This window comes from Lipophrys pholis (genome assembly GCF_963383615.2).
Source record: "Lipophrys pholis genome assembly, chromosome: 8".
Lineage (NCBI taxonomy): Eukaryota > Metazoa > Chordata > Actinopteri > Blenniiformes > Blenniidae > Lipophrys > Lipophrys pholis.
In genome coordinates this window covers 28793823-28813057 of record NC_137630.1, presented here as the reverse complement: position 1 = coordinate 28813057, position 19235 = coordinate 28793823, and the positions used below count along the sequence as shown (strand labels likewise).

General features: G+C 43.6%; 2 protein-coding genes across 4 annotated transcripts; one reads left to right on the top strand and one right to left on the bottom strand.

Moving 5' to 3' along the window:
* The first annotated feature begins 1823 nt into the window (after positions 1-1823).
* srpk1a (SRSF protein kinase 1a) lies at positions 1824-14538 on the top strand. 3 transcript variants are annotated; one of them, XR_013935521.1, is made up of 16 exons: positions 1824-1901; positions 2480-2534; positions 5842-5969; positions 6075-6183; positions 6264-6351; positions 6785-6872; positions 7301-7407; positions 7818-7983; positions 8075-8100; positions 8204-8426; positions 8514-8855; positions 9453-9553; positions 9789-9896; positions 10026-10095; positions 11954-12873; positions 13110-13728. XR_013935521.1 is itself a non-coding variant. In XM_080468885.1 (16 exons), exons 1-16 carry the CDS (start codon positions 1889-1891, stop codon positions 13292-13294), a joined length of 1902 nt encoding a protein of 633 aa, XP_080325011.1. In that variant the 5' UTR covers positions 1824-1888; the 3' UTR covers positions 13295-14538. The 3 variants fall into 3 exon arrangements, 2 of the variants coding, with proteins under 2 accessions (XP_080325011.1, XP_080325012.1); XM_080468885.1 differs by having other exon boundaries at positions 11954-12046; positions 13110-14538; XM_080468886.1 differs by having other exon boundaries at positions 12781-12873; positions 13110-14536.
* A 1-nt stretch (position 14539) lies between these two features.
* On the bottom strand, positions 14540-17012 carry lhfpl5b (LHFPL tetraspan subfamily member 5b). Its single transcript, XM_080468884.1, has 2 exons — positions 16531-17012; positions 14540-15367 (listed from the first exon to the last, which is right to left on the bottom strand). The coding sequence occupies exons 1-2, from the start codon at positions 16937-16939 to the stop codon at positions 14889-14891; spliced, it is 888 nt and encodes a 295-aa protein (XP_080325010.1). The 5' UTR covers positions 16940-17012; the 3' UTR covers positions 14540-14888.
* Positions 17013-19235: the final 2223 nt, after the last annotated feature.

Sequence of the window (19235 nt, the reverse complement as noted above, 5' to 3'; positions counted from 1 at the left end):
CATCCATGTTGGATGGACTATTTCACCTGACACATGAATAACCGATCAAGTATTTACTTCCCCAATTCAGGTTTTAACAACAAGCGTACATGGATTCTTTGTTACTACATGTAACAATGTCAGGAATTTTCATGTTTAACTAAAGCATATTACAAAGTTATTACACTCTGGTCTTTTGATAGTGGAACGGTACATCTAATTTTTCATCTGTTTACAAACGTGTCTGAATTGTGCGCTGGAGACCTGGAGCTGACATGAGACCAAGGTGTAATTGAGAATAATTTGGAATTATTAGATTGTGGATTCAAACCCTGGCCCTTTCTTGTTTGCAGTTTGCATGTACTCTCCATGCGTGTGTTTCCTCCCACAGTCTAAAAACATGCATGTGAGGGTTTTCTCTTTGCCATTGCCTTTGACAATCATTGACATCGGGGAAAAAGGATCAACTCTAGTCCAGACCTGGAGGCCATATGGATTTATTTATTTGGTCTTTCTGAGCAGCTGGTAACCAATTAATGGCAAATTAATTATCAAATCAAAAATTCCTGTACATGAGGCTTACAAACCAACTGCTTTGCTATAATTTTTAATGTAGAATTTATTTCTGTACTTATTGTCTCGGGGGCTTTGCTCTTCTTTGTTGTGTTGAAAGATTCAATAGCTACTCTTTTACAAAACATGCAAGTTAATCTATGTTGAGCACAATTCAGAAGAACTAGTGATGGTCTCCCGCTCATAAGAATTAATTGTCTATCTTTGGCATAAATCACAATGACTTTAAGAGTGAAAAGACCCTCGATAGGCCAATATTTACAATGAAGTTAACTTCAGACTGTCTCCAGATAATTTTACCATCCGTATTGATGTATGTGTATATTTGTATTAATAGTAAAGCCAGTTTGAAGAGCAGATGAAGATGGTCAGTCCTTGCCATGCAAGATTGCCATGCTTTTAGTCACATTCCCATTCTTAGATTTCAGTCTTAATTTAGAATTATTGGATCAATGACCAACTTCCGATACTACAAAGAATGAATGGCTATGGACGGTGGTTCAAACACAAAAGTCTCGACCTTCTCTGAGCCACGATGTCTTGAAAGTGCAATGTGTAACTTCATGAAGTTGTAGTAATTGAGAATGCTTTATTCATCTTATTTGCAATAGAAAGGTGTGTAATTGCATTGTAACTGCATAACTTATATGTCACGAGATACCAAGTAAAAATCCTGCAAGGAGAAAGCTCACTCCAGATTCTCAATCATCTAAAGGATCATCTAAAGGTTTGGAAATCAATGAAATGTCCTCTCTCATCAAGCAAATCAGTCACAAAGTGTAGACCCTTCTCATACCATTTTCCCTTGAATATTGATTTTCTATTTATGGTTACCACCCTGTTATTCCATAGATTTGAGCTGTGAGGTGAGAAATGGTGGGTAAATATCATTTTCCAAAAAAGTTAAATCTGTTTATAAAAGTCAGACAACTTGATGGGAATCTTGTTGACTTAAAAATCACATCTTAAAGGAAATTCCATCCCCTTAATTTTATTAAAAAAAGATCTCGGTATATGGAACCACATAGAGTCAGGATGTGAAAAATATAATTTTAACCATTTCATTTTAATAGTACCGACCAAGGACTCAAACCTTTGAAGCAACCATTTTTAAAATCTTTAACCAGTTGGGATCTTTTAGTATCGTGTGTCTTATTCTTCCATAGTGTGTTTGCAGTCTGTGTGTGTGTGCGCGCAGCCCCGTTGGAGTAAAATCCAGAAAACAGCCTCCTGCGCGATTGCTGACGTCACCGGGAAGCTCCAGTAGACGCAGTGCGCATGCGCGGAACATTCGATCACTGGTGAAGCTAACGGCTAGGCTACGACTCCAACCGCCATGGAGAGGAAAGGTAAATCTTTACCGGGCACGCCGCGCGCTCCGGCATCACCACCGGCATTATTCCCTACGCGTCCGCACTGCCGCCAGCTCCCCTCCGCTGCCACGGGCGGAGGTTTTTAGCCGAGCTGCGTGGAGTTAGATATGCGGTTTAATTGACGGCGTCTGTCACGCACTGGCGCTACGTTAGCGTTAGCTTCACGTCAGGATTAGCCGGAGACGTTTTAGCTATTCAGCTTCTTCCATCTCAATCAGCTGCGCGGTTATCAGACACCCAGTAGCTCCAGTGTCTGAGTCCAGTTGATGCCGGTGCCCCCCCCACCCCCGAGCAGCGGTTCCCCCGGTGGGTCTCACCGGGATAACGACCGAGGGGCTCCTGCATCAAAAGTGGGTGACTGGCTCTGCGATCATTCGGAGCCAGGATAGATCCGACGAGACTGAGAATATGAGCTGGCAGGAGGTTAATCTGTGTCCACCGTGTCACATACTTTCATCCCTCATTGTGTTCCGAGCGTCAGCTGGAGATCAGAGGAAGAAAAAAAAAAAAACCCGAGACAATAGAAACATGACATGTCTCTTGTTTGTGTTCAGTTCTGGCACTCCAGGCGAGGAAGAAGAGAGGCAAGGCGAAGAAGACCAGCAAAAAGTGAGTGTTTGACCCATCTCATCACATATTCACTTTGTAGACTAGGAGGCATTTGGCTGGAACCTGAACAGCTCTGCTGTCTGCTCATCATAGGAACAAACACCTGCCAATCACCTGTTCATGCACTATATTCATCCATCTTCTGTACAGTTTCAACCTGTGCAGGGCTCAGGAGCAAATCCCAACTAACTATTGAGGACTGGAGAGAGAGAGAGAGAGAGAGACAACCTCTCGCACTCATCCACACCCAGGGACAATATTAGTGTCACTAAATAACATCACATGCATGTATTTGGATTGTGGCATCAAACCTACGCACACATTGGGAGAACGTGCACACCACACACAAAGGCCCCAGCCGGTATTTCAACCCACAACCTTCTCACTAACCACTGCATACATCATAACGTTGGTCAGTTCACGCACTAGTTAACATAAACCCATACATTCATACTTGAAAGTCTCCTTTAACGTGTCACATGTGGTCTTCACTGAGCACCGCTCAACCACACTCACCGCTTATGTACGTTTCGTCGGACTGTGGGTAGCAGCTGAAGTAATTGGAAACATGCATGTTGGCTTGGCACTGAAAGACCTCAGCCCAGATTCATGCTTTATTCCCTCTGCTGCGATTCAATGCTACTCCATGTGAATGTGTCGGCAAATGGTGAATGACTTAAAAGCTGAAATATATGGGATGGATTGTGTTGTTTTTATGCCGTGCTTGGATGTTTCGAAGGCATTTTTATCATGGAAGAAATGAACAGTCTCAGTGTTGAGATTATGTACAGAGAAAGCCTTATGGATTGAAGCAACCGCTATGACAAGGGTGTCAAATACAAGGCCTGTGGGCCAAAAGCAACCCGCAGGAGGCGTCAAACCGGCCCGACAAACCATCAAGCAAATTGTCAATTTTTATTTTATTCTTTTAAACAAAAAGACCCAAGCAGAGATATCTTCATGAATGCGAGCTACCTCAATGTTCAAGCCATGCTGTCAGGATCGGTTTGTAAAAACATACATAATGCAGCAGCTATAGGAGAAGGTTTTTGGACATTTTCCTGTATTTTGCACCAGAAGATGTCATTAAAATGGCTTTATGTTGAGATTGTAGTCATTTTCAGTCGTAGTTAACAGTTTTTTGCAAAAATAAACATTTTCATCATGTCTACGCTGTGCCACAACAAAGAAAATCTTTAAAGTTTGAATTCAAGAGTTATTGTGGTGCAATTAGCCTCTGAACTAAAATATGTTTGACAGCGCTGATCATTGACGGTTTTTCCTATTTGACATTGGATTAATTTGGACATTGTTATAGGATGAGACACTTAAAAATAGGTGTGACACAAAAAAAAAGGATTGACTACATTTAGTTTAGTTAATGTTGTTTGCAACGATATAGTTGCATCAAATGATTCTCTTGTGTACAGATGTATAGATTAATTAAAAATCTCATCCCTTGTGAGGTCCCTGGTCAGTTTAGGACATCAGGTTTAAGTCCAGCTAAGCCTGTGCATTCACGTGCTTAAATACAGTCTCCCCATGATCCAGACATTTACATGTGAAAATGTCAAAGGGCCCTTGGTTGCAATGCATGCAGACCTACTTTATTTTGGTCCTTCGGTGATCCAGAGATAAAGAAGTGAAAGGGCGATAAATGTCTCTCAGATTCAACTCACTGGGTTGTTTTTCAGAGCTTTTCTTCCCCCCCACATGGCAGTGGCACTATTCATAAGGTTTGGGCAGTTATTTTAATAAGATATTAGAATTGAGCCATCGGTATGGAATGTGCAGTGCACTGCACCCGGAATAACTCAGCTGACCACGATGTTCCCCTTGTGAAAATAGTTACGTTAAACTTGAAAATAGACTGCTGAAGCGTTGATTTGCAGCCCTGATTGTTGCGGTGTGCCTAACAATCTACTAATCATTCTTGCACCAGTGGCATCCTCCGGAGTGTTACGTAACCGCCAGAGCTATATTTAAAACAAGAGAATGAAGGAGCCCACATCAGCCCACCGAAGCGTGGCGTTTCACTGAAAAACGGCACAAACGCACCTTCCAACAGCGTTCGCTGCACGTGTCAAACCGGCCTGCCCATTAGCAGGAAGATACATGCGGTACTACGAAACTAAATATAACTTCAGACGGCGCCGTCGCATGCTTCAGTCATCCGTGCGTCCTGAGCTGCATATGTACAGAAGATCAGCGGGACTCTCAGTCACACTGAGGACACGGAGGAGTGGAAAAGTTCACAATCGGTTGTTTAATGTCAGTGTAATAGAAGACTCTCAGGGAAAATGCACATTAGAACAATCTGTGCGCTGCAGCGACAGTCACACCCAGAGTGACGAGCAGACGCTCGGCAGTAAAGCAGTTCTTTTTCAAAGTGTGTCAGTCTGACTCCACGTTAAAACACGGTTAAACATCATTGACTAACCCACTGACTTGATCAGATTCTTCTTCTTGTCTTACTCATCACCAGATTTGGAGTAACAACATAAATTCTCTAGATGAAGGATCATATTTGCACAAGTTCAAATATGAATTCAGTAATAAGCCTAATGGATGTTTGTTTTGTCAGAAGAGCACAAACCCGCTGCACTTGTGATAACCGCAGGGAGGACAGAGGAGCAGTTTGATGATTATGTAGAAACCAGCAGCTCGGTTTTGGGTATTTAAATGTGATCGCGGCTCTTTCTGAGATGAGCAGCCTTGATCTCCATGTTGGAGGAAGTAACATGAGGCTGTTTGGCTTTTATGGCCATATCAGGAACTGAACTGTGGGAACACAGAGTTGTTCTGTCCTGTTCGGTTAAACGTCACCAAGACGCATCAGTATTTTGGATATTACACAAATATGCACGACTGACTTTTTGTGAACATTCATGCAGTTCGTCTGCATTAGAAAAAAGCAAAGAACCAATTTAAAATTTTCTGTTTTGCAATATCTCTCTGAGAAGGTGTTTTAATGTTTGGTAATGCAGGAAGGTAGAGAAGTTTCTTTCCCCACATGATTTGGAAGCTTGTTGAAAAATACATGAATTGTGTTTTTTATAATCTTTAGCTTCTGCTTCTTGTAATAGAAAAAAAATATGTAAAGGATCACTGGATTGATTAAATTAAGTTGGTCAAGACCAAGACAGATTAGTCCTTTTGATGAATTTAAAGTGACTCTGAAATATATAAATGTTCCCGAATTAATTTTCAAGATTAAAATTTACCAGTGTAGCTCTGTGTGAATGATGCTTAGTTTTGTCTTGCGGTCAGTTACATGCGCGATATTGACTTTCTATTTGTCCCTCAGACAGCCAGCCAATCCCAGAGCTCGGCAGCCGACCCAGCACGAAGCTTCTCCTCAGGAACCCGAGGAACCGGAGGAGATTCTCGGCTCTGACGATGAGGAGCAGGAGGACCCCAACGACTACTGCAAAGGTCAGTGCCCGCAAATAATAATAATGTTCAATAGCCAAACCTCTTGTAATAACTTGTGCCTTGCCTTATTGTGTTCATGACCCATCAGCTTGTTCTCTCTTCCAGGCGGCTACCACCATGTTAAAGTTGGAGATCTTTACAATGGAAAATACCACGTAATCCGAAAACTGGGCTGGGGGCACTTCTCCACCGTGTGGCTTGCCTGGGACATTCAGTAAGTCACAAACTATCCTGCTCTGTTTTGTGTTCTGGCTCTCCCTGCTAACAAAACGTGGCTCTGCTCTGTGGCTGCAGGGTGAAGAGGTTCGTTGCTATGAAAGTGGTGAAAAGTGCAGAGCATTACACGGAGACGGCCGTGGACGAGATCAAACTCCTCAGATCTGTGAGTAAAGTTTATTTTGCAGTAGAATTGAGATGTATGCAAAACATCAGGGTAAATATAAATTACTGTTAATAAAACGCACTCTGTTGAGAGCCATCAGGACTTTTCATTTGCTTCCATATATTGCACCCACATGGCGTCCAATAGAGGTCAGACAGCTCCCATACATTCATCATGTTGTGTTCAAACTGTATAATGTGGACACGGAGGCAGAAACAATTGTGTGACTCCCGCACTGGTTCAGGACCCATTTGCACGACAAAGTTTATCCAAAAGTTCCACGTTTGTCATGTAAACGGACCCTCAAAGTGTAATGAATGTTTTGCATTTTCCTTTGATCACGTTGTCGTGAAAACGGGGCCTCAATCGAACAGTTTTATGTGTGAATCCCGATAATTTTTCTTGCATTATTAACTTCCTTTCCTCTCCACAGGTGAGAAACTCTGACCCAGATGACCCGAACCGTGAGATGGTGGTGCAGCTGCTGGATGACTTTAAGATCTCTGGTGTCAACGGCACTCGTATCCTTCACTGTCTTTTTGAGTTTATTAATGAAATACCTTACTAATGGAAGTGTGGTATATCTTACACAACAATCTGAGAAGGAAAAGGTCTGCTTTAACCAGGCGTTAAATCAGACCAAAGTATTGTTCAAATAAGAGAATAAACAGGTGATGGGTGGGAATGGAACTTGGTTTGTCCCAGACAGACCTCCACCTATTACAGCCTCTGAATGAATAAGATCCTCTGAATGCTTTGGGAATAGCGGTCGCTGTAACATGAGAGTCCTTAACAATAAGGTAATGAGCACTCATTCGACCTTCCTTCTTTTCAGTATAAATAAAGCTCTGCTTTGTTGATAATGACCACCCGCTCCTTAAGCACTTCTCATAGTTCCACTCTGACTTTCCTGATGTTTTATTATGATCTTAACTGCTGCGATCTCCAGATGTCTGCATGGTGTTTGAGGTCTTGGGCCATCACTTATTAAAATGGATAATAAAATCTAATTACCAAGGACTGCCGCTGCCTTGCGTGAAGAGCATTATCAGACAGGTAATACGAGAGACGCAGACACACCTTTTAAATGCTGATGAGTCACGGCGAAGGGTCAGCCGTCGGTAGTTTACAAAAGAAACGGAGGCTGCAGGCTGCAGAATGGGTGGAAACCAGTCAGGCCAGATCATGTTGCTTCGTTCGAACATATAAACAGCAAAAGGAACCGGCTCGCAAGCAGAACAGATGGCAGTGAGAACAAAACAAGCTGCCTTGAAGTCATTGGTATACATTGCAAAAGCATTCTTTAATTCTAGTAAAGGATTTTCTAAATGTCAAATAGCTTGAAATTATTTTTTGGGTTTCAACTTGCTATCCCATATTCCTATTTTAGCATTATGTACATTTTAAGTGAAAAGGGTTTAATTTTGAGATTGAATTCTTCTTTTTCCCCTGCACTAATTTCCCAGGTTCTCCAAGGCCTGGACTACTTGCACACAAAGTGTCAGATCATCCACACAGACATCAAGCCGGAGAACATCCTGATGAGCGTCGACGAGCCGTACGTCCGGAGGCTCGCAGCCGAAGCCACAGAGTGGCAGCGGGCTGGAGCGCCGCCACCTTCCGGTTCAGCAAGTACGAAACAATCCCATACTGCTTTGTACATTCATAATTGGTTTTGGAAACAGATCATGCTCATGTCTTACTTTGAATTCCTTTTTTGCAGTCAGCACAGCGCCGACTCCAAAACAGGTCCAAACTCATTTAACTACGTTTTAATTTTAACCTGCTTTACAGCTGCCGAGCTCTCAGGGAGATGAATGTCTTTTAAATTCTGTTCATTCTTCTCTGACAGGCAGTAAAAATGTCCAAGAACAAAAAGAAGAAATTAAAAAAGAAGCAGAAGCGGCAGGCAGAGTTGCTGGAGAAGTGCATTCTGGACCTGGAGGAGATGGAAAAGACCACAGAAAAACAAGAAGAGGACGACGAGGACGACGACCCGCAGTCTCCTAAAGCACGAGCCTGCGCTCCGCTCAGACAGGTGTCGCTTCAGGATCTGGGAAACGAGGAAGCAGAGGGTGAGAAACAGTGATGAACATGAGTGGTGAGTGCTTACACTTTAACTGCTCTGTCTTAATTCGGTTTCTTTGGCTTCTGTCTTCCAGAGAGGGTGGTGACGCCAGAGGAGCTGTCGGAGGTGAACTGTAACGGCCACATGCAGGCGGAGCAGACGTCGTCGCAGTGGAGGGATGAAGATCAGCACAACGGCAACGCAGGGCCCACGGAGAAAAGCGCCACCCCCGAGGACGAACACGAGGAATCTCCCGTCTATCCCATGTGCAACGGCGTGGACTCCACAGACTTCACCGAGCCGGACACTGAGCCTGAAGGCAGGGGGGCCCACAGCGGTGAGAGACTCCGCCTTCCTCGGCTGGAAGAGGGAGAAGTGGAACAAGGAGAGGATGATCCCACCTGTCCTTATCGAGAAGAGGAGAGTCTGAGAGACGGTGAGTCGGCCGAAGTCACTGCGTCAACAAACAGAAGATATTTAGGGCCCGTTTCCATGGCAACGGCGCTCGGAGCCACTGAACGCCTTTTGGAAATGACTCCCAAGGTGGAACTTTTTCGAAAATGCTCCAACTCCCGTCACTGTGTAAACATGTGAAAATGAGACTTTTTGGAAGCGCTTGAAGCTCGTTTCCTCCTCGATGACAGAATCGGTGCAAGTAAATAGTCGTAGATATTTCCTCTGCACATGTGCGAGAAGATGGACAATAACATGGCAACATGGCAGCCTCCGTGTTGCCAGTTTTGCAGTTGAGTCACCCGTAATAGTTTCCAATTCGTTGCCTACTACGTCGTTTTCAGTTTTTCTGCCGTTGCCGTGGAGACGAGCTTCGTTTCCAGAATGTTGCCGCGGAAATGCAAAGCTTTCCTGAAACAAAAACACACAGAGAGATGCTTTTTCTCTTGAAATGTCTTGTAAACGGGGCCAAAGACTCCCCAGCCGTGTAAACAGCAACATATTGAACGTTACCTTTACTTTCTACTGGGTGTTTGTGTCATCCACATTTCTGTCTCTGTCCCTCTCTGCTCGACTGCAGGTAAGCTACCAGCAGGATCCCTGCTCATCAACCCTCTTGAGCCACTCAATGCCGACAAGATCAAGGTCAAGATTGCAGATTTGGGAAACGCCTGCTGGGTGGTGAGTCTTCTGTTAACCTGAGGGATTTCCTGATTAGAGACAAAGTCTTCAAGGGAAGGACACCTACAGAGTCGTCCAGCCACTGAAATAGAAGTGATTCATTATTTCTGCATTTGTCTGGATTATTGATTTAAGATTAGAAATGTGTTCATAACTGCAGTGTGGTACTAAAGGATGTTTAAAGCGCTCATATATTGTAGCCAAGTGCATAAATCCTTCTCTGCCTCTCTCGCAGAACAAGCACTTTACAGAAGACATCCAGACCCGACAGTATCGATCTTTAGAGGTTCTGATCGGTGCTGGATACAGTACACCAGCGGATGTATGGAGCACAGCCTGCATGGTAAGACACTGAAACTTCTTCACCTTTAAGAAAAAAAATGAAGCTGCTGGGCCTTTTTTATTCTGTTAGAGACGTTGGCTTCATCAAGAGTTTCTCCCTGTCCTCATAATGACCGTTGTGTCTCCTCAGGCCTTTGAGCTGGCCACAGGAGACTATTTGTTTGAGCCACACTCTGGGGAAGATTATTCCAGGGATGAAGGTATTGCAGAGTCTTCTTCTTCTCCTCCATTTTGTTTTATCTACTTCTAACAATAGTTTCAAACGTACATTTTAACAGTTGTAGCGACTGAGAAATGATTTTTGATCTTTATTCTATTTTATCCATCAGTGTTTGGTTAAATCTATGAACTATTTTAAAAAGTGTAATCCGAGCTGTCCAGTCTCCAAGAAGAACGCTGGCATTGCTTGTTTCTGCCTGGTGCTTTGACATAATTGAGAAGAAAACAACCTATAATTCATATCCGTCACAGTTTAATCAGGCCTTCATAGTATTTATTGTGTTTTACATTGTCACATAGTTTCTAGTAAGTTTACACATCAAAACTTCTTGGTTTTGGTTTAGAAAAGCAAAATGTGTCTTTAAAAAGCCTCAATTAAACTAAGAAATCTATTTTCTCTGAAACATTTTTGCAGAAACGGACACAGTGTGAGCGTCTTTTTTTGTAGACTGATCACTCAAACTGTCAGTTTGCAGACCGGGGACGTCCTGATCAGATCAGCAGGATCAGATATGAGCCAATCATAATGTTTATTTAAGTGATAGCCAATCAGCTCAGTTGATTTCTCTTTTTTCCTTCTTTTATTTGCTGTAAACGCTGCAGCAGATGAAATGCCAGTGGCGTGGAAACATTTGAAAGTAGAAAGTCCAGCAGACACCAGTAATATCTGCAGTAGCAGCGTTTGAAGAAGAGGAAGCATCTGAGCTTCGTTCACTACAGCTTCACACCACATCAGAGATCAATGCAGTTAATTTAATATCTACACAGTGAACACAAGACATGCAGTACCACCACATGATCTGAGAACTTACTACTCTTTTGGGTCATCGTGTCCTGATGCTAGACTCAGTCTTACTGGCGCTGTACCATAAAGTACATACTAGATGATTTAAAGAGAGACGTGCTCACCGTTACTACATTCATGTGGAGCTGTGGCCTTTGTCTCTGCCGAGCCCCGCTGCATCGACTCTGACACGTTCACTTAAATCCCACCGGTGTCACAGGTCTCGTACAGCCGAGCCGTGAAAGAAGAAAACACCAAGAACAAGTTCATGTCACTTTATATACCATAAAACCGCTCTGCAGGACAGATAAAATGTCAGTATTGTGGATTGGTCAATTCAATTCTTAAAAATCGAGAGAAGGATTTTAGAGAAACTTGTGATCAGGACGTCCCTGGTTTGTTTATTAGCTGTGAAGGACCTGAGGGAGGAAGTTCAGTACTTAACATGAAGCTAAACAAGTGTTGTGAAGTGATGATGATGATGAAATGAAGAGCACCAGCATTCCTGTGTTTATTTCCTGACATTTAAAAACGCTTTTTTCCACTGGAGACGAGGCCACACCTTCTCCATCCTCATCCACCTCTCCTCCCCTTCACCTCGCTCTCCTCCTCTCCTCCTCTCCTCTCCTCTCACTTTGCTCGCTGTTGAACTCACTTTCTTCTCTGGCATGAAAATCCAACCTGCTGTCTGTCGCCACGCCGCGGAGCTTTGAACCGGCCTCCTCACACACTGTGTATTGCATTGCTGTCTGCCATTTAATTTTTATTTCTCATGCGTGGTCATACGCTCTGCGTGTCGTCCATGTTCTGCTCTGAATGCTGTGCTCCATATTTTTTAGCCCTGATTAGTATTCATTGTTTTTAGAATGTGAAAGGGAATGACTTCCATCTGTTCCAGTGTAGCAGTGTTTTTATTTCCAGAAGATTGTGGTCTGTTCATACATGCTCTGTGTCCGTACTGGGCTGCCATCATCCACCCTTCCTAATCCACGCTCCACATGACTGTTTGCCCTCTGCTCTGTTCTCCCCTCGACTCTCATGTGCCTCATTTCCAGACCATCTTGCTCTCATGATTGAGTTGCTCGGTAAAGTCCCGCGTCACTTGGCTCTTAGTGGGAAATACTCACAGGAATACTTCACCAAGAGAGGTACGCCCCCCCTCCCCTGTCTGCGGCTCGCTCTGGCAGGCGGTCAGGAGGATGAGACGGACGCTCCGACGCACGCCGGCGTTCCCGTCGCACTGAAACCCAGATCAATACTTTGAACTGAGCCTTCTGAACGTGATGGAAGCGTCAGTAGTTTTGCCAAAGACGGCCCGGCTCGTCGCCAAATGATTTGGCTCCGTAAGAGATGTTTAGTTGATGTTTTGCCTCCACAAGGGGGAGCGTGAGGTCGATCACAGCCCTGGTCTGATTTCATCACTTTCTATCAGACGTTCAATTTTGTTTAAAGAGAATTGTTAAAACACAGAAAACGCCAAAGAACTGTAGGATCACAAAATGTAGAATAGATTTATTTTGGGGGGGTTTTACCAATCCCACAGCACGAGTACTAACCTTTAGCTACTGGCCCATACCGAGTACTGATACAAGTACTTTTGTAACTGGTTTTAATATTAAAGAAACTCCAGACTCTCTAAGCTAATTAGTCCAGACTCCAGTGTTTGTATGACGGTTGAGATGGAGTTGTAGGATGAGTCAGCCTTCATGCCGAGCAGCCTGACGGCTCTTTTATTGTCCGACTCTCCAGTTCGGTGTGTCGTCGTCTCCCTCCGTCCTCCAGCCGCACTCCCGGAGCGAGCCATGACCGGGACGCTGTCTGATGAATCTGTTGTTTGTCTCGTCTGTTTTCTCCTCTCCTCCTGCCGCCCTCTGCTGTGTAGACCATATAGCGCTGATCATTGAGCTGCTGGGGAGTGTCCCACGCAAGCTCATTTTGACCGGCAAATATTCCAAGGATTTTTTCACCAAGAAAGGTAAAAGAGAGTTTCCCCATCAAGCTCAGAGTGACGGTCTCCGGTCTCCACATCGGATTGAGCTTAATGCCTGAACTGGAGTTGTAAATATATTCTCCCTTAGTAAAATGATCTTGGATTATTAAGAAATGAAATATTATGATTGCGTTCATATGTTGTGCAGAAAGAAGCGCTCTGTAGTGAATTTAAAGCTGCACCACCTGCACGGCTCGCTGATTCATGGCTCCTGTCTGCAGGCGATCTGAAACACATCACCAAGCTGAAGCCCTGGGGCCTCCTGGAGGTGCTGGTGGACAAGTACGAGTGGCCGCGCGAAGAAGCCGACTGCTTCACTGACTTCCTGATTCCAATGCTAGAGCTGGTCCCCGAGAAGAGAGCCACGGCCGCAGAATGCCTGCGCCACCCCTGGCTCGCCCTCTAGTGGACGCCTCCTGACATTGCACCCACCATCTTCCCTTCCCACATTTCTCCAGAGACTGCAACAGATCACTTTCCAGTTTGGGCATATCAGAAAAATATTTATTTCTCTTATTTCTTTGTTTTATTTTGGTTAAGTTGTTTTCGAATTTATTTTTTTTCTTTTTTAATGTTCTTGTTATTGAGCTGATGCTTCCGTGTACATTTGCTTTGTATTGGTTGGTGGTTCTCTAGGTGTGACGACGTCAGGAATCCAGTGGGTTTGATTACTTTGTGGTCACGTTTGGCTCAAACTGCTGCGCTCCGCTCCGCTCGCCCATCCAGCTCAGAGAACCTGTCATTGTACTGCTAGTGACTCATCCTTGTTTGTTACACTCCTGCACTAAAAACCCAAACAAATTAAGGATATGTAGCCTTTATTGGTCACTTTTGACCCTTAAAAAAAGAAAAAAAAAAGAAAAAAAAGACCAGCGTTCACTTTTGTTTTTTCCCTCGTACATTTTCATTAGTGCTGTGTTCCTTCTTTCTTGAATAATTTTGTATTACACTTGTACGGTTTTTGTATTTGTAAAGTAGGCTTAGGAAGTTGCACACTGGGCTGACACTGACACTGACTGTGGTAACGTTTCTCCAGACACGTTCTCTAGTTTCTTACCGAACTGATAAAAGTAGATCACACTTTAGCCATAACAAACCTGTCCTCCTCACCTGGTATTTGGGGTTTTAGTTCGGTGTGCTGAACGAGGCGGCGTATCCTCATATTACAATTCAGGTAAATGTTTTAAAGGTTTCAGCCAGACGACGTGATGAAGCCCAAATTCAAAGGAAAAAAGTGATACCTGTATATATCTGTACCAAAGAGTTTGCCTTTATGTATATTACAGTTATGTACAGTTTTTAACAAATCTTATATCTTAGCTAAAGTAATTTAGCTGGGTAGCTGTGTTTTATTAAAGCGTATGGAAGGTGTTTGAGCTCGGTTGTATGTATGGCCAACTGTCCAACAGTGTCACCGTTTTTACCATAGAGATGGTGAGATCTGATGTTATGTGATGGCGTCCCAAACCGTTCATATCAAAGTAACCTATGTTGTTTGTTGAGGCCTAGAGGTTTTAAAAAAGGAAGAAAAAAAAAAAAAAGAAACATCCGCGTCAAGGTCAGGAACATAGACTTTGTGTGAGCCGTTCATTTACAAAAACTGTACAAGACACCTGAAAATAAAACAAAAGATCTTCATACGATACGCAGCGACTGCCTCCATCTGCTTTATTTGAGTCGTCGGAGACGATGGGTTTTCACCATAATGTGTGCCACAACTGTGAAGAAAGCGGGAGCAGTTTGAAACTTCCAGGACGTTTCAGCTGAGCTGATCGGGTCCTCAAGGGTTTCCTGGAGAAAGAGGGACAGTGATGTTGGCACTGTTGCTACACAGATTCAATTCCAGGTTCGGTTCCTTTTGTGTGTGACGTTTGCATTTTGTGTTGGCTTCCTCCCGGACTGGAAACGTGTCTGAATCAAGTGTGTGTGTGCGACCTCTCCGTTGTGTGATAGATGAGCTTCCTGTCCAGGATGCATCCTGCTTTTCAATTCAAAGCGTTTCAATAGATGTATGAACTCATACAACAACAAAAAAATGAATATGAAATCAAGCTTTTTTCTTCAGTGCTTTGGGTCGAGGTTAACTTCACTCTGAGCTGTGAGAGATGATGAATGCTGCAGTAAAATACCGTGGGTTTGCTCTCCATACAAGATAATGGAAAAGGGAAAGATGTCCAATTAGGTAGGTTGAGAACTGATACCAATTCATTACAGGCAACATTCATACGGAATAATATGTCACCTGCCCCCTCCACCTCGAACTCGTCCGGCAGCAGTTTGTCCTGCCGGTTTCCGAGGGTGAAGGACAGCAGCGCCAGGAGCGCGGCGTCCAGAATGCTGATGATGGCCAGGATGTAGGCCCAGCGCACGGTGCAGTTTCCCAAGCTGTACTTGTCCGTCTTCTGCCCACACATCCTCTTCACCTCTGGGGAGTCCCACCCGTCCGGGTAGATCATACAGCCCATCACCATCAACACACCTGGACGGGGAAGCACACAAGAGTCTTACAGGGATCGTCACGTGACTAATGTCCATCAGTTAACAACACCTGATCTAGTTACGTGTAACCGATCCGTCAGCAGAGGTGTCGAGAGTCTGCGCTGAAAGCAGACTCCCTATTGAAGAGCAACACATCCAGTACAAACACTGAAATCAGAGAAGGTGCGAAGGCGGTTGACGACAGCAACGTCTCACCCACGAGGAAAAGACTTCTTTCACTCGGCCTTCGCAGATCTCTGCTTTAGTTTGAGCTTCAGGTTGGACTTTTGTTCAAGATTTGTAAGAGATGAACTTTCAGTACTGAATGAAAAAAAAAAAAAAAAGACCTATTGATTCCTGCATGGTAGACAATCTTCAGAGTGCATATCTCTGTAAACATATCATGTCTTTTTTTTAACTAAGTGAAAGTTGTACTGTATATTAAGAACCCTCAACATCGGTTATAAATGACACATGAGGTAGAATGCAAATGTAAACCTGAAAAAAGTAAGAAATCAACTTACCAATATGATCCACAAAAAGAAAAAATAGAAGAAAAGCTATATGTTGATATAAATAACAAAAGTTACTTGATAATATTAAACGATGTTCATTTTGTTGTATTGTTATATAATAATTGCCTGGAATCAATATTTTAGCAAAGCTAGTAGACGTGAAGCTTTAGTGAAATAAGTTAGTTTTAATGTAGTGCTATGAAGTATTTTTCCCCGTACTTGAGTATAATTTAAACCGTACAATCTAATTATAGTTTTACTACCAACAATTTGATCTTACATTCAAACCTTTTCATTGAAAACAATCACACAATAACATCTACATGAATTTACCACTGTGTAAAGTACAATTAGCTTTGAACATGCATGTTAATTCAATTTAAATAAATGTGTTTAAGAAGTTGTAATATTGAGTAGAAAAAGAACATTTTGTAGTTTGCAGTGTTTTTAACCACAGTACTGATACTTGAAGCAAATTACCAAGTAACTTGAATACATCTTAAGTACTATTTTCAATTCAGTACTTCAAAAATCATTGACTATTGTGCGCACTGAAATTCTTAGTAGTAGTTTCCTCATATCTTGCTCTGACCAGCGATGGGCAGGTTTTGAAATACACCACGGAGTGTTTGTCCGCAGGCTCCCTCACCGGAGGCCAGCTGCATCCAGGCACAGATCTTGTAGACGTTCCCGGCGTTGCAGAAGAAAAACAGGCTGAAACAGACCATGGTGCCGACGATCAGCAGCATGGACGTCCCCACGAAGAACATGGCGGTCCTGAAGGCGGGGGACGGGATGGAGGCGAAGTCCAGCACGCTGCCCTTGCAGATCAGCTCCGAGGTCAGCGCGTTCCCGATGCAGTAGTGGAAGAGGCCGAAGTACCCGGCCTGCGGGGTGTTGACGCTGTCCCCGATCCAGTAGGGCTGGATGAAGACCACCATGGTGATGATGACGAAGCAGATGGTGAACACGGCCCACATGACGCCGATGGCCCGCGAGTTCCGCACGTAGTTGGTGTGGTAGATTTTAGCGGCTTCCTGAGCTGGAAGCAGATCCATGACCAAAAAAAACAAACAAACTTCACCGGCTTTCCGAAGAAGACGCACACAGACAGCGACGCAGAAACTCCAATGGCTCAGGATTCAGCACCACGGACAGCTCTGCATCTATAATTGATGACCAAGGTGGGGCAGAGTAAAGACTGGAGTCTCTGACGTGGTTTGCACACAAAGTTATTTTGATGATTTACTATTTCATGATATACATTTGAAAGACGTTATGATGAAGCATTTCTGGATATAGCTTCATCAGAACATAAACAACAAAAGTTTGTTTAGTGAAGTGTTGTTGTTGTTGTTGTTTTTTAATGTGTGAATCTTTTTAGAGGTTTTTATTTTCTTTTTTCTTAAAAAAAAACTAGAGTTTAAAACTGGGGAGTCAAACATATTTAATTTCAAAGGTCAGATTCAGCCCAATATCATCCCGAGTGGGCCGGACCTGGATACTAGTCCCACAATAACTTTTAAATTTCAAATTTAAAGTTTTGAAAAAGTCAATGTTTTTGCTAAATGTTTCACAAAATGATCACAATCTCAACATAAAGCCAATCTTAATGATACTTTCTTGTAGAAATGCACCAATACCACTTTTTTTATTTTAATAGTACTAGTACAAACCCTTAGCTCCTTGTTAGCTACTTACTTATGGCCGTAAAGCCTTACGCATGCTCCAAACACAAACGATGTACGACCGCTATGCGTCGCCGCAAACCCCTTCTGCTCAGCCTCTGCGTCGACGCGACGCGCGTCTCCAGCAGCCGGACATAAGGCTGTCATGAGGTCAGAATTTGTCCTACTCTATTCACAAATTGAATGAAACAGAAGAGAAATGTATAATATGTTTTCAGTCATGAACATTCCGGTGGCATCAGACATGTTGGAGGGTAAATTTAAAGATAGTTTCTAAAAAAAAACAAAAAACAGTGCAATGTTGTAATTGTTAATGTAATCGAATAGTTCCATTATTCACTGCTTCATTTCAATATTACTAAAGGTCATAACTTGATATTTAGTGAGCATCGAAGACTCGTGAGTGGGAAATCTGTAATCTCTCAGACGGACGCACATGAAGCTTAAAATAACGGTTTGCTTGATATCAAATTCAATATTGCTCCAGCTGAGTCTCCTTATTGCGGCGTTGCTTATCTGAGAGCTCCTGGCGGCGGCAGGAACACAGTCAGGATTTTATTTAGATAAATGAAAAGCAGATGAAACCAAACGAGTAGATCGAGGCTTTTGATTGTCGCTGGGGGAGTTGAGCTGCACCACAAGGTGCAAAACAGGCGTGAGAGCCAGGCGGTGTGGCGACTCGGAACGAGACACAGATGTGAAATACCAACAACAAACACACAAATCAAATCACACAGCACATTTATGCGTGCCAGGGTTCATCTGGCTTGTGGCCCTCAAAGTTTAGTTTTTTTTTCTGTGTGTTTGGTGGTCTCTGCTGTTCAGGAAGCGGCTTTTAATTTCCTCTCTGCTGGCGTGATAAGCTGCCTAATCCAAATGTATATTTAATTATTTTTGAAGTAAAACTGTGATTCTCTTTCATTTATTCATCTGTTCCAATCGCCGGAGTCGTATTCAGTTTCTGATAACAACTGTAGCTGGAGGCCGACAGGAGCAGCCGGACAGAGCGTCACCAGCTGCTCCTCAGGTTCCAGTCGGTGCCGGTAACAAGGAGCTCGAAGGTTCTCGTGCACAATGCATGGAGGAGCTGGAGTCACGCATGAGCGGTTGTCCTGCTTCCCTGGGGGATTCCCTGACGGCTCCCTGCAGATCAAGAGCGACAATCGTCCGCTGGCGGGCTGGCGTCGGAGAATCAGGGAGGGAAACACAGAGAGAGAGGGGATGACATGGAAAGGAAAGCTGACAATTTTGACAAATAAAGCCTGAATAAAATGTGAGTGAGCTGCTCTTCTGAGCTGCTTTAGTGAGCTCGGATCTCTGGTACATGTGACAGCCTGTGAACACTGTTAGGATTTGATGAACCTCCTCAGTGATGCATTGGGCTTCATGAAAAACATGGTGAAAGGAGCTCCGCACCATGTCTGCTCACTCACACAATCACAGGCACAACAAGGGCTTCAATCCACTGGAATTGTGTTTGTTAGAGGGAAGAAAACCTTTGTCATGTTTCACGTTTCATCTCATGCAGGTTTTTTTTTCTGCCTGTCTCTGGTTTCAGACTCCTTGGTTCACCTCCCTGTGTCTGATCGCTGTTCCCAACCCTGATGTGTTTCACATGTGCCTGAATGTGTGATTGTCTTCACCTGGTGGCTTTGGTTTATATTGG